Here is a 14,847-nt window from a genome sequence, read left to right on the forward strand (position 1 = left end):
AGGAAACTTTTCTTTAACTTTATTCATTTAATTTTTATTAATTTGCTTTTTATTTAGGTATAGGTCTTTTATTTCTAAAACGTGTAACAGTAGTAACCATGCATTATTATTTAGTGCATTACTATTTGTGTAACCACAGTTAAATACCGTAATTTTACCGTAATTGTTTTTTTGCTTTAATTTCTAGTAAAACGGTAGGTTAATTGTTAACGTTAATGGTTTTAATGCAAGACTATAACCTTTGCATTTGAAAAAATAGCAATGTTTTTCACGTTTATATGTACATTCCCAAATCCCAAGTTTTAAAAGTTTATTCTTTTGAAGCTTTATTTACAGTTTTTCCAAATAATGGTTTAGTTTGAAAGAGCTTAGCAGCCAGTTCTGTCTCGCATACTAATATATTCATTTAAGCGAAACCATTTAGGTTACAATTTAGGAATTTTCCATGGACTCTTCAAGATCTGAAGTCATAAATCACGGCAGCGACAGTAGCCACGCCCACCAGAGCAGAGACGACCAATCGGATCACAGCTTCATTGGGACCGCAGCACGAGACCGAGTCTGCGGGAAGAAACCGAAGAACACAGAAACATTAAGGCCTGTTTTTACCATAAATATAACTAAATATCTACTCTATACTAACAAAGAGGAATAATATTACTGGAAAATCACCTTTCAAAGTTATTATTTTTCATTACACTGCTGATAAAAACTCTTCAGTTAATCAAAATCTTTTAAGAACTTTTAGACAAAAAGCAGTATTGTATTAACTAAGCAATTTAATTACTGTTATGGTTATTATCTGATGCTATAGATGATAATATTATTGTTCATTGCCGTGGACACCAATATAGTTTGCGTTATAGTTAGTTATTGTCCATCAACGTGGACGTTAATACTGGCGTGGAGACTAATATAGTTATCGTTTGATATCTGCATGTTGTTGATGGAGATTGATATAGTTATTGTTATAGTTACCAACGCACTTTAACTCTTCAGATCTCCAAAGTGAAGTAGCGCTAGGTTTGTCGTACCTTCACACGTGTGACAGAGTCTGCTGACGTCCAGATGTTGAGTCTGGTTTCTGATGGGGTTGTTGATCACACAGCTGTAGATGTTTTTATCCTGATGTTCCACCTCCAGAGGTAGAGAGAGACTGATGCTGAGATCAGACACACTGATGCTGGACAATAAACTGTTTCCTCTGTACCAGGAGAGAGTCACGTGACTCGCGTTCACGACCGAACACAACAGTGAGCAGTTTGAGGAAGATGAAGATGATGAAGCACACTGTGAGGAGTCTCTTCTGATGACAGGAACCGGCAGGTAAGCGGCGTTCATTTCCAAAGTATCTGCATAAGCAGACGTTCCAGATTTAATGTGTCTTTTTCAAAGCCTTTAATGTAAAATAAACCAAAACACAAAAGCACCGTAACTCACTGACAGTAACACCGAATCTCTTGTACAAGGTTCTCCCGCCGCTGATGGCTGTGAGTTCGTAAACTCCAGAGTGCTCAGGTGTGATGTTTATGATGGACAGAGATCCAGTTTTTTGTTCCAGCATGAAATGTTCTTTGCCGTGATACACATATTTAACCTGCTTATGGATTTCAGCGATCAGGTTGTCTTTATTTTCAAATGTCCACAGTATCAGGTCATCTCTCTGTACTTCAGCGACACCAGTGAGCAAAGTGACAGAACCTCCCTTCATCCCTGATATGAACTCAATTTCATCGGAAAGCACACCTGGAGATCATATAAAACACCCTCTCAAGTACATGTCACTTTCGTCTTTCAGACGAACACAGGCTCCTCCTCTAATGCTTGTGGATAGCGGCCGTTATTTTGAAGCTCCTTAAATCGGATACATCCGCAAATACTGCGAGATCAAACTAATCAAGACTTATACTTACAAGTCCTCTGAAGCAGATCGATGGATTTAGGACATATGATAGCGTATATGTTAGTTTTACCTTGCAGATATATGTGATCTACAGAGCTTCAGTTAAATGGTCATTACCAAGCTTGGAAGAGCCGGGATAACTTCATATACACTTAGGATGGCTTTGGGGTGAGTCGTTTATGGCGTAATTTTCAGTTTTGGTGAAGCATCACAAAACCCAACAACACATTTTTTGGAGATATTTACGTGTTGCCTAAAACAGTAACGGCTGTCAAACTGGCCTTTTTTGGGACCATTTCATTTTAAAAAGTTAAGGCATGTGGCGTAAACCCTAATCGTTCGAGCGCTCATTGGCTGCTCGTTACGCAAACAGTCCAATCACCGAGGAGGGGCTCGCAGGAGCTATAGACGTATTTCTGAATGGGAAAGTGTCGCTCGTGTCACTGGTTTAACCCTCTTTGTTGTCGCTAAGAGTCATGGCTCGTGCTTTTATGTCTTTGTTCAGTGCAGCAACACCAAAAATGGGGTAGTACCACAATTAGTTTGGGCACTATGATATAGTTATATAGTGATATAGTATGTGGAACCATCAGCTGTCTAATTAACAGTATTTATTCACTTACTGTAACTGCCCTTTTATGCGGTCCCTGCCTTTTCTCGCGAGCGACCAGAAAGTTTTTCTGGAGGCGTGAAACAGAAACGCTTCACTGTAAGAAGACCTGTTCAGAGCAAGAACGGTAAGAGTTCACACTTACCGTTCTTGGGCTTACTGTTCAGTTTTGCGGTCCGCCGCTTTAAACGCTTGTAAGCAGCCTGGATTGGTGCAAAAAATGCTTTTCTAGATCGTTTTTTTGCCTTGTTTTTTAGCCAAAATATCTAAAACTTCTTAAATCGTGTCAAAATTACTGCCTTGTTTTCTGAAAAAAAGGTAATAAAAACGATCTTATAAAACAATCTTGTTTTGTGTTTGAAGATCATTTTTCCTTACCCCATTGGTCTTACCCTTATTTAACAATTTTTTGGATATTTTGGCTGGAAACGACAAAACATTTTTTCCAATATGGTTCCTACAGTATTATCGTGAACTCTGCATCTTTTCATTTGCAACGATTTTGAAGCCATCGTCGGTTAAGTTAGTAAGGTAAAGGGTACTTTTTCACCCGTGCTTAATTAAACACGTACTTTCGACGATGTTTTCAGTGGCTCACCTGAAGAGATGAAGGAGATCAGCACAAGAAGAAGCAAGAACATCATCCTCAGTTTTTCAGTCTGTTCTTCTCAAGTCTGCTTGCGGATGTAAGAAAGCACACCTCACACCACAGCGTGCTTCAAACACGATAAACCACAGGCGTTTGCTGGCCTCGTTTAAAGCTCAGACTCAGCAGATCAGAAATGCTCCAGAGAGAAGTGACTTTCACTAAAACGAAAGACTGGATTCATTCAAACACTGCATTTTAATCATTTGAAATTGTACTCGATCACGTGTGGTTTTAAATGAGCATGAATTAGCATTAACTAAGATGTAGAAATGCATGGTGATAAACGTTATGAAGCGACAGGGCCTCATTTATGAAGTGATTTGATCGTGGAGTGTTTGTAAAATGTCTGCTGCAGGTTTTTGGAAATGTAAGCCGTTTTTTTTGGGGCTCGCTGCTCTAAAGGAAAACAAACTTTTATGTTAGCGCCATTTATTCGGAGCTGTTTAAAAGTCAAACTCCTAATAATTGGTGATCTCACGGCCGAAAAGAGACGCGTGTGCCTTTTCTGAGCAAACATTTTCTATTAATCACACATAGGTGAAAATAAAATATATATAAATATATATAAATAATTAAATATCATAAAAATACTATATATATAATAGAATTTTCTATATCTGAATTTTTCTATTGAATTATATATATCATTAAAAATACTAATATATGTATATATATGCATATATATATATATATATATATATATATATATATATATATATATATATATATATATATATATACACACACACATAATATATAATGTTTATATCAAATTATAATATTTTTATATATATGATTTTTATAACAATGTATTACTTTTTAACCTATAAATATAATGTTTAAAATGTTGATCAAGAATAGCAGGTGTTTCTACACGAGCTGGAATAAAGGACAGCAATTATGAAATACGTAAAAATGATTTTATTACATTGTGGCGTACTCTAAATATTAGCTCAAAGTGCCATGTACAGACACAACATCACTCTTTTTTTTAACCTGTACTTCTGCATAATTATTTCCTTTTTTATAAGTATTTTTCCTGTGTTAAATAAAGTGTTCTCAGGCTCCTAAATGCACAACCGGTCTGAACTCTTCAGCTGCTCTTGTCTTCTGGACCTTTTCCTTTGGGAAGCCGGAAACGCGTCTTCTTCGAGTAAAGCAGGTTCCTGCTGAAGAGCAGCGGGATGTTTCCCAAATACAGGAAGAGCGCGAGGCTCATGCCTGGACAAAACACACCACGCTTATTATTTCCCTGCCGCAACAAAGATCGTTTCTGAGAGGAGCGAGGACTCACCGATCAGGGGCCCGAGCCAGTAGACCAGAGCGTAGGTGAAGAAGCTGTGTCCCGGACAGGTGAAGGTCATGGCCAACGCCAGCGACGGGTTCACGTACCCAGACGTGTAGTTATTTCCTGGGAGCACACACACTTCATTATTCACAGTCAACTGCATTTCAAATATACATCTTGCAATTTAATGCTTTTCTGTATGACAGCATACTCTCCCGCCAGGCAATACGAAATACTTCTAATTTGGTTTTTCTCCACCTGCGCTCCATTTTCCGGGCTGCTCTCTTTAGGGTGCGTGTGTTGTCATTATACCATGGAGTCAGATTGTTTTCTTTTATCTTTTTTAAGTGCAAAGGAGCAACTGTATCTAAAGTGCTAGAAAAAAGAGAGTGCATAGTTTCTGTTACATCATCAAGTTTTTGCATCGTATTGGATGAACTAAGGAATTGAGATAAGTCAGGAAGGTTATTTAGAAAGCTTTCTTTTGTGGTGGAAGTGATGGTTCTACCATACTTGTAATAAGGTGCAGAGTTTACAGGTTTAACTATACAGAGTTCACACAAGACTAGATAGTGATCTGAAATGTCATCACTTTGCTGCAGAACTTCAACCATTTTAACATCTATTCCATGTGACAGTATTAGATCTAGAGTATGATTTTGACAATGAGTAGGTCCAGAGACGTGTTGTCTAACCCCAATGGAGTTTAAAATGTCTAAGAAAGCTGATCCTAATGAGTCTTTTTCATTATCAACATGGATATTAAAATCGCCAACAATCGAGACTTTATCTGCGGCCAGTACTAACTCAGTTAGAAAATCAGCAAATTCTTTAATGAAATCTGTGCTGTGCCCTGGTGGCCTGTATACAGTAGCCAGTACAAACATAACAGAAGATTTATCACTAGCACATGATTCTGTAGATAATGTTATATGCAGCACCAAAACTTCAAATGAGTTATACTTAAAGCCTGCCCTCTGAGAAGTACTAAGAATATTGTTATAAATTGTAGCAACACCTCCCCCTTTACCTTTTAAAACATGGCTCATTTTTATAGAAATAATTTTGGGGGTAGATTCATTTAGAGTAATATAATCATCTGGTTTTAGCCAGGTTTCTGTCAAACAAAGCAAATCTAGGTTCTGATCATTGATCAAATCATATACATAAAGTGCTTTTGTGGAAAGTGATCTAATATTTAGCTTGAGCCAAGTTTTATCGTTTGCTTGTTTGAATTATAGGTAGTTTTAATTTGTTGGACATTAAATTATTGCTTTTGATTTGGTTTGGACGTTCTCTGTATATTCTAATTCGGGGAACAGACACAGTCTCTATAGTGTGATATCTAGGTGAAAGAGTCTCTATGTGCTGAGAAACATCTGTACATCTGTAATTTATCATGTAATATATGCATTTTAAATCCACAGTCCTGATTCAGATCTTTAATATTTGTAATGTGCAATTTTTTGTTTAATATATTTTAACATATATTTTAACTCTCATTTATTATATTCATTTCGCATCTATGATCTTTATTTATTTGAGCTTTTGAAATCGACATGTTTTCATTTAGTCACTGAACTGTGGTTTTTCACTTATTTAATACGTGCGTTTTAAATACAATAATTACATAAGAAATATACAATCATAAATATACTTTATAAATCATTTTATACATGCATTTCAAATGCTAAATCCTTAATATACGCATTTTAAATCTACAATTGTTCTAATGTAACTAATATTTTTTTATATTTCTGTTATATATCTACTTTTTAATTCAGCATGTATTTTACACGCATACGATCCTAATATATTAAATACGTTTTAAATATCTGAAAACTACAAATGTTTAATATGCATTCTCAATGCAATCTTTTCATGCACTTGACATCTACAATCTTTATTTAAAACACAAATTTATGCTTAAAAGTAAAATGTGCATAATCCTTACTGTATGCATTTAATGTATCGTTTTAAATCTACAACCTTATATTTAATATTTCAGTTACATATAGTTTTTAATCCAACATGCATTGTATGTGCACAGTCCTAACTTAATGAACGTGCATTTTAAACAATGCATGCATCTGAACGTGTGCATACTGCATTATTTAAAAGCTAAATGCATGCCTTTTCAGTTCAGACTCATCTTAAGTGCATGTGTGTTTTCTCCTTTGAAGTCACCTGCGTAGGCGATGAAGGTGAGCAGCGCGGCGAAGACGGGGACCTGCAGCAGCCGCGAGGCGTCCCTCAGGACGAGGTGGAGCAGGTGGAAGACGAGGGCCCCGAGGGCCTCGACGAGGACGCCCTGCGCCGGCGGGACCAGCAGCGACGTGCCGCACTCGGACATCATCAGGTTCTTGATCATGTGCATGTCGCTGAGCTCCATGCGCCAGTAGCAGCCGGCGACGAGCAGCGCGGCGTACGCCCCGAGCAGCTGGGCCCCGACGCCGAGGGCCACCGACGCCGCGCCCGCCTTTTAGGGATAGTTTATGCTTCAAGCGGCTAGCGTTGTTTTATATCAGAAGTGCTGCCACCCTGTGGGCGTTTCATCGCAAGTGCTAAAAATACTTTACTTAAAATAAATGTTAATCAAATATTTTAGCTAGTTAGCAGCATTTTTTTAAATTAAATAATTTTGATTCAATTACTAATATAGCTAGAACCATTCAGTAAAACGAACCACTGACTGGAGGTACAGAAAAAAAACTACAAAGATGCGAAAAAAAAAAAAATCAAAATGACAAATCTTCTCTTTTGTTTTTAAATTAGTTTAGTTTTCTTGCGTACCTAAACTACACTTTAAATCAGCGATTAAATCTTAAATCTCTTAAAATTATCTTAATATTATTATAGACCAGATTTTTAAAAACTGAAAGCAAAACCATGGCCAGTACGGGGATCGAACCCGCGACCTTGGCGTTATTAGCACCACGCTCTAACCAACTGAGCTAACCGGCCCTGGAGCCCTACCTACAAAATCAGCCTTTAAAAACAACAGGTCTAGTTTAGAGTAGTCGTCTAAGTACTAGTAGGGTGTTTTGACTTAAAATAAAACAACTGGTTTTATTCTTAGGTATCTTCAGATACACATCTGTCATCGAGTAAACGAGTTTTGTTCAAAAAACTGTACAAAAAAAAAAAAAGCTTGTTCTCCCGTCTACAACCTTATATTTAATATTTCAGTTACATATAGTTTTTAATCCAACATGCATTGTATGTGCACAGTCCTAACTTAATGAACGTGCATTTTAAACAATGCATGCATCTGAACGTGTGTGCATACTGCATTATTTAAAAGCTAAATGCATGCCTTTTCAGTTCAGACTCATCTTAAGTGCATGTGTGTTTCTCCTTTGAAGTCACCTGCGTGGCGATGAAGGTGAGCAGCGCGCGAAGACGGGACCTGCAGCAGCCGCGAGGCGTCCCTCAGGACGAGGTGGAGCAGGTGGAAGACGAGGGCCCCGAGGGCCTCGACGAGGACGCCCTGCGCCGGCGGGACCAGCAGCGACGTGCCGCACTCGGACATCATCAGGTTCTTGATCATGTGCATGTCGCTGAGCTCCATGCGCCAGTAGCAGCCGGCGACGAGCAGCGCGCGTCGCCCGAGCAGCTGGGCCCGGCGCCGAGGGCCACCGGCGCCGCGCCCGCCTCCCCCCGCAGGAGCCCCGTGAGCGTCACGGACGGGTTCCCGCTCGCGCCCCGCATCAGCGCCCCGTGCACGGCCAGAGTCGCGAAGAGCATGGTGACGGCCACGTCGGGCCCCAGGGCCCCGGCCCACTGCCCCACCTCCGCGATGGTGTCCACCTCCAGGCGGCAGGCGGCCAGCGCGAACGCTGCGGTGAACTCGGCGAGGAAGGCCCAGCGGGAGAACAGCACCGGCCGGCCGCGCTGGCCCCGACGACCGCCAGGAAGTACCCCAGCGAGGCATTGAGGGCCGACATGCTGCTGCTGCTGCTGCTCGACGGAAAGAGGGCTCCGGGCTCGGCTCCGCTGTATTTGCTCAAAGCGTGTGATAACGTGGCACTCGGACGCGCCGCGCTCTTATCAGGCCCAGAAAACACTCTGACCTCTTCAAGGCCGACTTTGGCAGAGCGCTTGTTTGCGAGGCCGGCTCTCGTTGTTTAAACTGGGCTGTCGCTGCTCGATCAAATACAGACGCGTTTTTAAACGCACAACCGTTAGTTTCTGTGTGCTTTTAATCTGCATCTATTTTTTTATTTTAACACTTTAAACACTTTAAATTTACAATTTTTATTTTTAAATGTAGTATGTGCTCTTGACATTTTGCAATGCTTATTTATTATATGCATTTTAATGCTACATTTTTAATGTGATTTAAAAAAAAAAAAATATATATATATATATATATATATATATATATATATATATATATATATATATATATAAAAATTTATAATTTCAATTTGATAAAAGTTTAAATTTACAATTTTTTATTTTAAATCTAATAATTTTAATTGAATGTATCCATTTAAAATCCTTATTCAGTATGTATTTTATCACTACACATTATCAGACGCATCTACAATTTTTAATTTAATATTTCCGTTTCAAATGCACTCTTTTTACATATGAATACATTTTAATCTGTACATTTCGGAGAGTTTGAATTTATCCTTCTTTAGTGTAAATCTTGACTTGCTCTAGATTCACTGCATCCATTTGAAATATACGGTCATTTAATACATGCATATTTCGATTTCGCATGTTGTTTTATGCGCAAAAAAATCTAAATATTGAGATAATGTACAAGATGTACTAAGACCAGTAATCTTTTATGCCTTTTAAATTAACCTTTTTTCAATATGTTATTTACAACATGTGTTTTGAATGCATTTTTTTCCCATATGCATTTAATATTTGAAATACACAGTTTTGAATGTAATTGATGCACGTGGCTGTTCGCTTTGGCTCCCTCTAGTGGCTGAGGTTGAACCGATCCTCAGTCCTTTTTTTGTGTTTCTTCCGTCTTTTGGGATCATGACAGATATAATCAAACGTTGATAATGAAGGAGGGAGCTGAGACTCACAGACTGCGGGAACATGACCAGGTTAGGCAGCTCGGCTCCTCAGGCCTCGTTGGCGCAGTAGGCAGCGCGTCAGTCTCATAATCTGAAGGTCGTGAGTTCGAGCCTCACACGGGGCACAAGTTTTGTTTTTTTTTTTTTGCTGGAGACTTCGCCATCATCGGTTCATTGAGCGGAAATCTGTGGAAAGAGAGTTTAGGGATAGTTTATGCTTCAAGCGGCTAGCGTTGTTTTATATCAGAAGTGCTGCCACCCTGTGGGCGTTTCATCGCAAGTGCTAAAAATACTTTACTTAAAATAAATGTTAATCAAATATTTTAGCTAGTTAGCAGCATTTTTTTAAATTAAATAATTTTGATTCAATTACTAATATAGCTAGAACCATTCAGTAAAACGAACCACTGACTGGAGGTACAGAAAAAAAACTACAAAGATGCGAAAAAAAAAATCAAAATGACAAATCTTCTCTTTTGTTTTTAAATTAGTTTAGTTTTCTTGCGTACCTAAACTACACTTTAAATCAGCGATTAAATCTTAAATCTCTTAAAATTATCTTAATATTATTATAGACCAGATTTTTAAAAACTGAAAGCAAAACCATGGCCAGTACGGGGATCGAACCCGCGACCTTGGCGTTATTAGCACCACGCTCTAACCAACTGAGCTAACCGGCCCTGGAGCCCTACCTACAAAATCAGCCTTTAAAAACAACAGGTCTAGTTTAGAGTAGTCGTCTAAGTACTAGTAGGGTGTTTTGACTTAAAATAAAACAACTGGTTTTATTCTTAGGTATCTTCAGATACACATCTGTCATCGAGTAAACGAGTTTTGTTCAAAAAACTGTACAAAAAAAAAAAGCTTATTCTCCCCGTCGGGGAATCGAACCCCGGTCTCCCGCGTGACAGGCGGGGATACTTACCACTATACTAACGAGGAGTGAAGGTCTCGAAGCTGTCCTACGTATTTCCTGCTGCACTTCGGTGACTGTGCTCATAACGAGGACGTCATCTGAAAAAATGAGAAAAACACAGGCTTCTAGCCTTAACAATATTCTTTAGCACAATGTTGAACTAAAATGTGCGATTTGATAAGATATTTGTTGCTGGGAAACTAAAGTTTATTTTAACCTGTTTCTTAAGTCACTGCATATCAAAAGCGTTGGTGTTTAAAATATGTTCAAAAGAAGGTGTTGCATTGGCCGGGAATCGAACCCGGGCCTCCCGCGTGGCAGGCGAGAATTCTACCACTGAACCACCAATGCTCACATAGCGATCTCTTTTGCGCGGGACCTTTTGTGTCGACGCTAGTGAGGCACGGCACTGAACGCATTGTAATTTCGCTAAGTATTTAGCATTTTTAAATCCCAAACGATACTCTCTTTTACCTCAGCGTCCCAACGGGACATACAAAGCACGACTGGTACACTAAAAACGTCCACTGACTTAAGCACAGAACTACAAATAAGCTATTAAAGCTGAAAAAGTGAAGTTTTCTTTGGACAAAAAAGTTTTAGGACTGAGGTATTTAATCAACTACTAGGTGGCGCTCCATATCAAGTATTTAATCATACTAGTAAATACGTTAAACGTATTTCAACGTATTTTTAGTAAATATGTTAAAGGGCGCTTCAAAGCTAAAAGTCTTGAAACTGACACCAGGTACAGAGCAACCAGTTCACACAAATACAAAGAAAAGTCGATTTGTATCTTGAAAAGTGGACCTTTTTGCAGAACTTGCGCTAACCTTAATAAGGAACTCGTGTTAACTGAAGAAAATCTCGTTCAAGAAGTTTGATTACCTGAGCACGGCCAAAAGAAACATCTTACAATAAACATCTATAACCATCTTATGTCCGTATAAAAGAAATCCCTTTACCTTAAATTAAGATCTATTTAGTTCAGTTACCAAACGTAAAACATACTCACCAACGAGACGGAGTTGATCGAATCGACGTCCTTCGCATCCACCCAAACGCAGATTTCGACGCCAAATTACCTAAATCACGTTCAATTTCGTTCAGGTTTGTATGCGAAATAAGAATAGGCCACTTTTTACAGAGATAATTGCCATTTCTTATCTCCGCCATTCTGAGGTGATTCCCGCCGCTGTCCTCGGAACCGTTGGTTTAGTGGCGGGAAATTTAAAATGTAAAAAAAAACAACTAAAAAAACTAACACAAAACAATCCAAATTTACTGTGTTGTATTTAACACCGTTTGCTTTTTTTGCACGTGTAAAATATACTAAAAAAATAAATACATTTCCTTACTCTTAATTCAGACCCATTTAAATCAATAATAAATGGAATGACTGACTTTTTTATATTAAAATGTATTATTGCCCAATTCAACTATGCAGTACTTTATGTTCCTGTAGTTAGTTATATATATATATAAATAAAATTTAACTGAAAATATATTGCAATATTCACACATTTGATCATGTAAAGTTACACAATATTAGGTATAAAAACAACAACACAAAAATCATATTTTGAACACAATTAAGTAAGAGTTTGAGAGTATGCAACTAACAAAAAGGTCCATAATGCCATCAACCATCAGGAAGTGGAATAGGTTTTCACTGTAAAGCAACGCAAACATAAAACAGCGATGTGAAAGAGCTCAAATATCACTGCACAACAGGAATGAGCCCATTAACTCATGACAAGGTTCAAACACACTACTAAAAAAATCCCTAGAGAGAGTTTATTCCAATCTCAAGTTTCAAGTCCTCTTTTAATGAAGAACAAGAGATGTACACAATGTTTCAATATGACTGTATTGTTCACAGAAGTTTGCAGGAATCCGGCTTTTACTTGCAAAACAAGTGGCTGAAAAGCATAAAAATAGTTATCAATTCTTACATTGTGACTTCTTGACAACTGCATTTACTTCGTAATAAACTGTTAGTTACTAAAACAACAAGAAAAGTGTTCATGTACACAAACATACACCTATCTAATCTACGCATCCTGCTTTTGGTTAACTACATCAACTGAAATGCTACTCTTCTTCGAAGTACGTCATATACACATTTCATAACATGAAAGTTTTGTCTCAGGTTAGAGGAAGTTCAATGGCAAGAACCTGCCCCTTCAGACAGAGTATAAAGGTGTTTGCTGGAATAACAACAAAGGCACAAGTGACTACAAAAATCATTCACTGCTCGCAGTTGGCGTGTATCGGTAAGGTGCTCTTCCCTTCGGGTCAAGAACAGGAGTAGGCTACACAGTTTTCAGTCGTGATTCTGGCTACAGAAAAAAAAACTAACAAAAGATCTCCAGCTGGATTTGAAATCACCATAATTGATTCTGGTGACCAATTATGGAACACACGAGGTCTAGAGAAGCCAAAGAGTAGAAGAGTTCATACGTAAAACACAGACAAAGTCCCACAAGAATCTAACGAGAGCAGGAGGACGAGGAGAACATCTAATGTCCCCCAACACCACAGGGGTCAATACAGGTTTAAAAACAGGCAAAGACCCAAATGAAATGCTCAGAGTTTTTGTTTTGGCAACACTGATATGTTGTTGACACACTTGTAAAAAAAAAAAAAAAAAAAAAAATTAACGAAAAAAACAAAAACACCTGGCACAGATTTCGAGAGTGTTCAGCAGTCCGCTGCGCTCTTGGGCACAGCTAGCGGTTGTTCTTCATAGCGTCCTTGGCCGCCAAAATCAGAGGAGTGAGACTCGAGAGAGGCTTGGCCAACTTCAGGAAGGGATGCTGAAGACGACAGCGAAAACAGTCAACGAACAAGTTCGCAGATTTCGCACTATTACTCCTTAATCGCTAGTATTTGTTGCTAACTGGTTTACCTGCAAAAGCTCTTTGCTACCACCCCTCTTCTCCACATCCATCTCCAGACAGCGACTCAGGAAGTCCCGGAAGATTGGCGACAACTTTTCAGGACTCTGCAACTCTGGAGTCCCATTGGTGGCAATCAGGTAGAGCGCCTGAGGAAAGAGTTCGGGAGTTTAGTTTCTGTAATAGCCACATCGCTAAGTTTTTGGACAACCTATGATACCAACACACCCTCAGTGGATTCTCGTTGAGGTACGGCGGCTCTCCCTCCACCATCTCGATAGCCATGATGCCCAAGGACCAGATGTCGACTTTGGGTCCATAGGCTTTGCGCGTCACGACTTCCGGAGCCATCCAATATGGCGTTCCCACCATGGTGCTCCTCTTACTCTGTTCGGGAGTGATCTGAGCACAGAATCCAAAGTCCGCTGCAAAGTAGAAGATGGAAATATATGGTTTAGAGAGATTTTTTGGTTTGTGCTGCAGCTCCGCCCATTTTTACCGTTCACTTCCACTGAATTTAATGACTTAATACTAAACTCAGACACACAAACTTTGACCCCAACATATAGAGTCTGAATCTAAAAAAAAGAGCGCTGTTCGGACCTCAGTCGCATTAGATGCCATTTTTAACACCAATGATAATCAGGATGTAAGAACTGTAGACCAGTGGGTTATAGGTTTGAGTAATTTGATGTTGATCATTTTTTTTTTTTTTAAACATAACCACACACATCTTAAAATGTAATGAGTCCAATTCATTGGACAAGTCCAAATCGTTCTTAAAAAAAAAAAAAAAAAACCAAAAACTGTTTTTACGATAAATTTAAACATTTTGTTTTTTTCACAAATAAGGCCTATTGTTTTAAATAGTGCCTAAATAAACATGGCATCTACACTGACTACAAGATTATTCTGAATTTTACTGTTGGCTAGTCTGATTCATGCTGCACGTCCAGGTTGCAACACTGTTTTAGAAGAAACATTGAGTAAACGAAAAGGGCTGCGATGAACAGCGTTGACTAAATGGTATCAGATTACATAAAAAAACTAAGAAAATATTTTCAAATAAGTACTGTTGGGTGAAAACCAAACACTTCATTCGCGTCTATTGCTGGAGCAGTTTACCTGCAGTTTCTTTATAGCTGTCAAGTCTTGCAGCTCAACTGTTCAGAATGAGCAGCTAAACCAAACATGACGCTTACTGCGTCTGCTTCTCAGAGAACCAGGCGTGAAGGCACTTTTCAAAGATTTTGCGCCTAACCACAATAAACATCTTTGTGCTGCGATCTAGCTGAACTTCACACTTCAGACCGTTTCTAGTCGAAAAGCATGCAGAAGTGAGAACGTACTGAGCTTGACAGAACCGTCCATTCCCAGTAGCACGTTGTCACTCTTGATGTCTCGATGAATGACTTGATTAGAATGAAGAAACTCCAGAGCCTGCAAACACTGTGTAAGATAACAGACAAGAGGAAGTTCATTAGTTAAGGGTAAGGCTTACTTCCTGTTAACACATACAAGGGGAGTTCAATTGTG

The 14,847-nt window shown here is 38.8% G+C and overlaps 3 protein-coding genes, 1 long non-coding RNA gene and 5 other non-coding genes across 10 annotated transcripts in view; 1 reads left to right on the forward strand and 8 right to left on the reverse strand.

Moving 5' to 3' along the window:
- Nucleotides 1-67: 67 nt before the first annotated feature.
- LOC122327992 lies at nt 68-3,448 on the reverse strand. Its single transcript, XM_043223714.1, has 4 exons — nt 3,112-3,448; nt 1,441-1,746; nt 1,035-1,352; nt 68-561 (listed from the first exon to the last, which is right to left on the reverse strand). The coding sequence occupies exons 1-4, from the start codon at nt 3,155-3,157 to the stop codon at nt 455-457; spliced, it is 777 nt and encodes a 258-aa protein (XP_043079649.1). The 5' UTR covers nt 3,158-3,448; the 3' UTR covers nt 68-454.
- A 620-nt stretch (nt 3,449-4,068) lies between these two features.
- On the reverse strand, nt 4,069-8,444 carry aqp12 (aquaporin 12). The gene is given in 5 exon segments (XM_043222262.1): nt 4,069-4,383; nt 4,457-4,573; nt 6,638-6,929; nt 8,105-8,331; nt 8,334-8,444. Coding segments are annotated over 5 exon segments (828 nt in total). The 5' UTR covers nt 8,398-8,444; the 3' UTR covers nt 4,069-4,255.
- Nucleotides 7,341-7,414, reverse strand: trnai-aau. Its single transcript has one exon. It is a non-coding gene; the product is annotated as a tRNA-Ile (tRNA).
- Nucleotides 8,445-9,009: 565 nt separating the features above from the next.
- LOC122327838 lies at nt 9,010-12,162 on the reverse strand. The gene is made up of 3 exons (XR_006247726.1): nt 11,427-12,162; nt 10,421-10,509; nt 9,010-9,681 (listed from the first exon to the last, which is right to left on the reverse strand). It is a non-coding gene; the product is annotated as an uncharacterized LOC122327838 (long non-coding RNA).
- Nucleotides 9,548-9,620, forward strand: trnam-cau. Its single transcript has one exon. It is a non-coding gene; the product is annotated as a tRNA-Met (tRNA).
- trnai-aau lies at nt 10,102-10,175 on the reverse strand. Its single transcript has one exon. It is a non-coding gene; the product is annotated as a tRNA-Ile (tRNA).
- On the reverse strand, nt 10,366-10,437 carry trnad-guc. Its single transcript has one exon. It is a non-coding gene; the product is annotated as a tRNA-Asp (tRNA).
- trnag-gcc lies at nt 10,692-10,762 on the reverse strand. The gene has a single exon. It is a non-coding gene; the product is annotated as a tRNA-Gly (tRNA).
- Nucleotides 12,163-12,219: 57 nt separating the features above from the next.
- pak2b (p21 protein (Cdc42/Rac)-activated kinase 2b) overlaps nt 12,220-14,847 on the reverse strand; it is a 9,623-nt gene continuing 6,995 nt past the window's right edge. For both annotated transcript variants that reach the window (XM_043223385.1, XM_043223384.1), the window contains exons 12-15: nt 14,661-14,760; nt 13,540-13,736; nt 13,323-13,460; nt 12,220-13,230 (exon numbers count right to left, since the gene is read on the reverse strand). In XM_043223385.1, coding sequence (XP_043079320.1) covers nt 13,144-13,230; nt 13,323-13,460; nt 13,540-13,736; nt 14,661-14,760 — 522 coding nt within the window. In that variant the 3' untranslated portion in view covers nt 12,220-13,143. The remainder of the gene's footprint in view (nt 13,231-13,322; nt 13,461-13,539; nt 13,737-14,660; nt 14,761-14,847) is intronic.

This window comes from Puntigrus tetrazona, chromosome 22 (genome assembly GCF_018831695.1).
Source record: "Puntigrus tetrazona isolate hp1 chromosome 22, ASM1883169v1, whole genome shotgun sequence".
NCBI lineage: Eukaryota > Metazoa > Chordata > Actinopteri > Cypriniformes > Cyprinidae > Puntigrus > Puntigrus tetrazona.

Excerpts from the sequence above, each read along its gene's own strand:
- LOC122327992 (XM_043223714.1), bottom strand. The coding sequence starts at position 3,157 with ATGATGTTCTTGCTTCTTCTTGTGCTGATCTCCTTCATCTCTTCAG. Across the intron at positions 1,353-1,440 it reads GAGATTCGGTGTTACTGTCA|ATACTTTGGAAATGAACGCC; the intron begins GTGAGTTACGGT and ends CTGCTTATGCAG. Across the intron at positions 562-1,034 it reads ACTCTGTCACACGTGTGAAG|ACTCGGTCTCGTGCTGCGGT; the intron begins GTACGACAAACC and ends TTCTTCCCGCAG.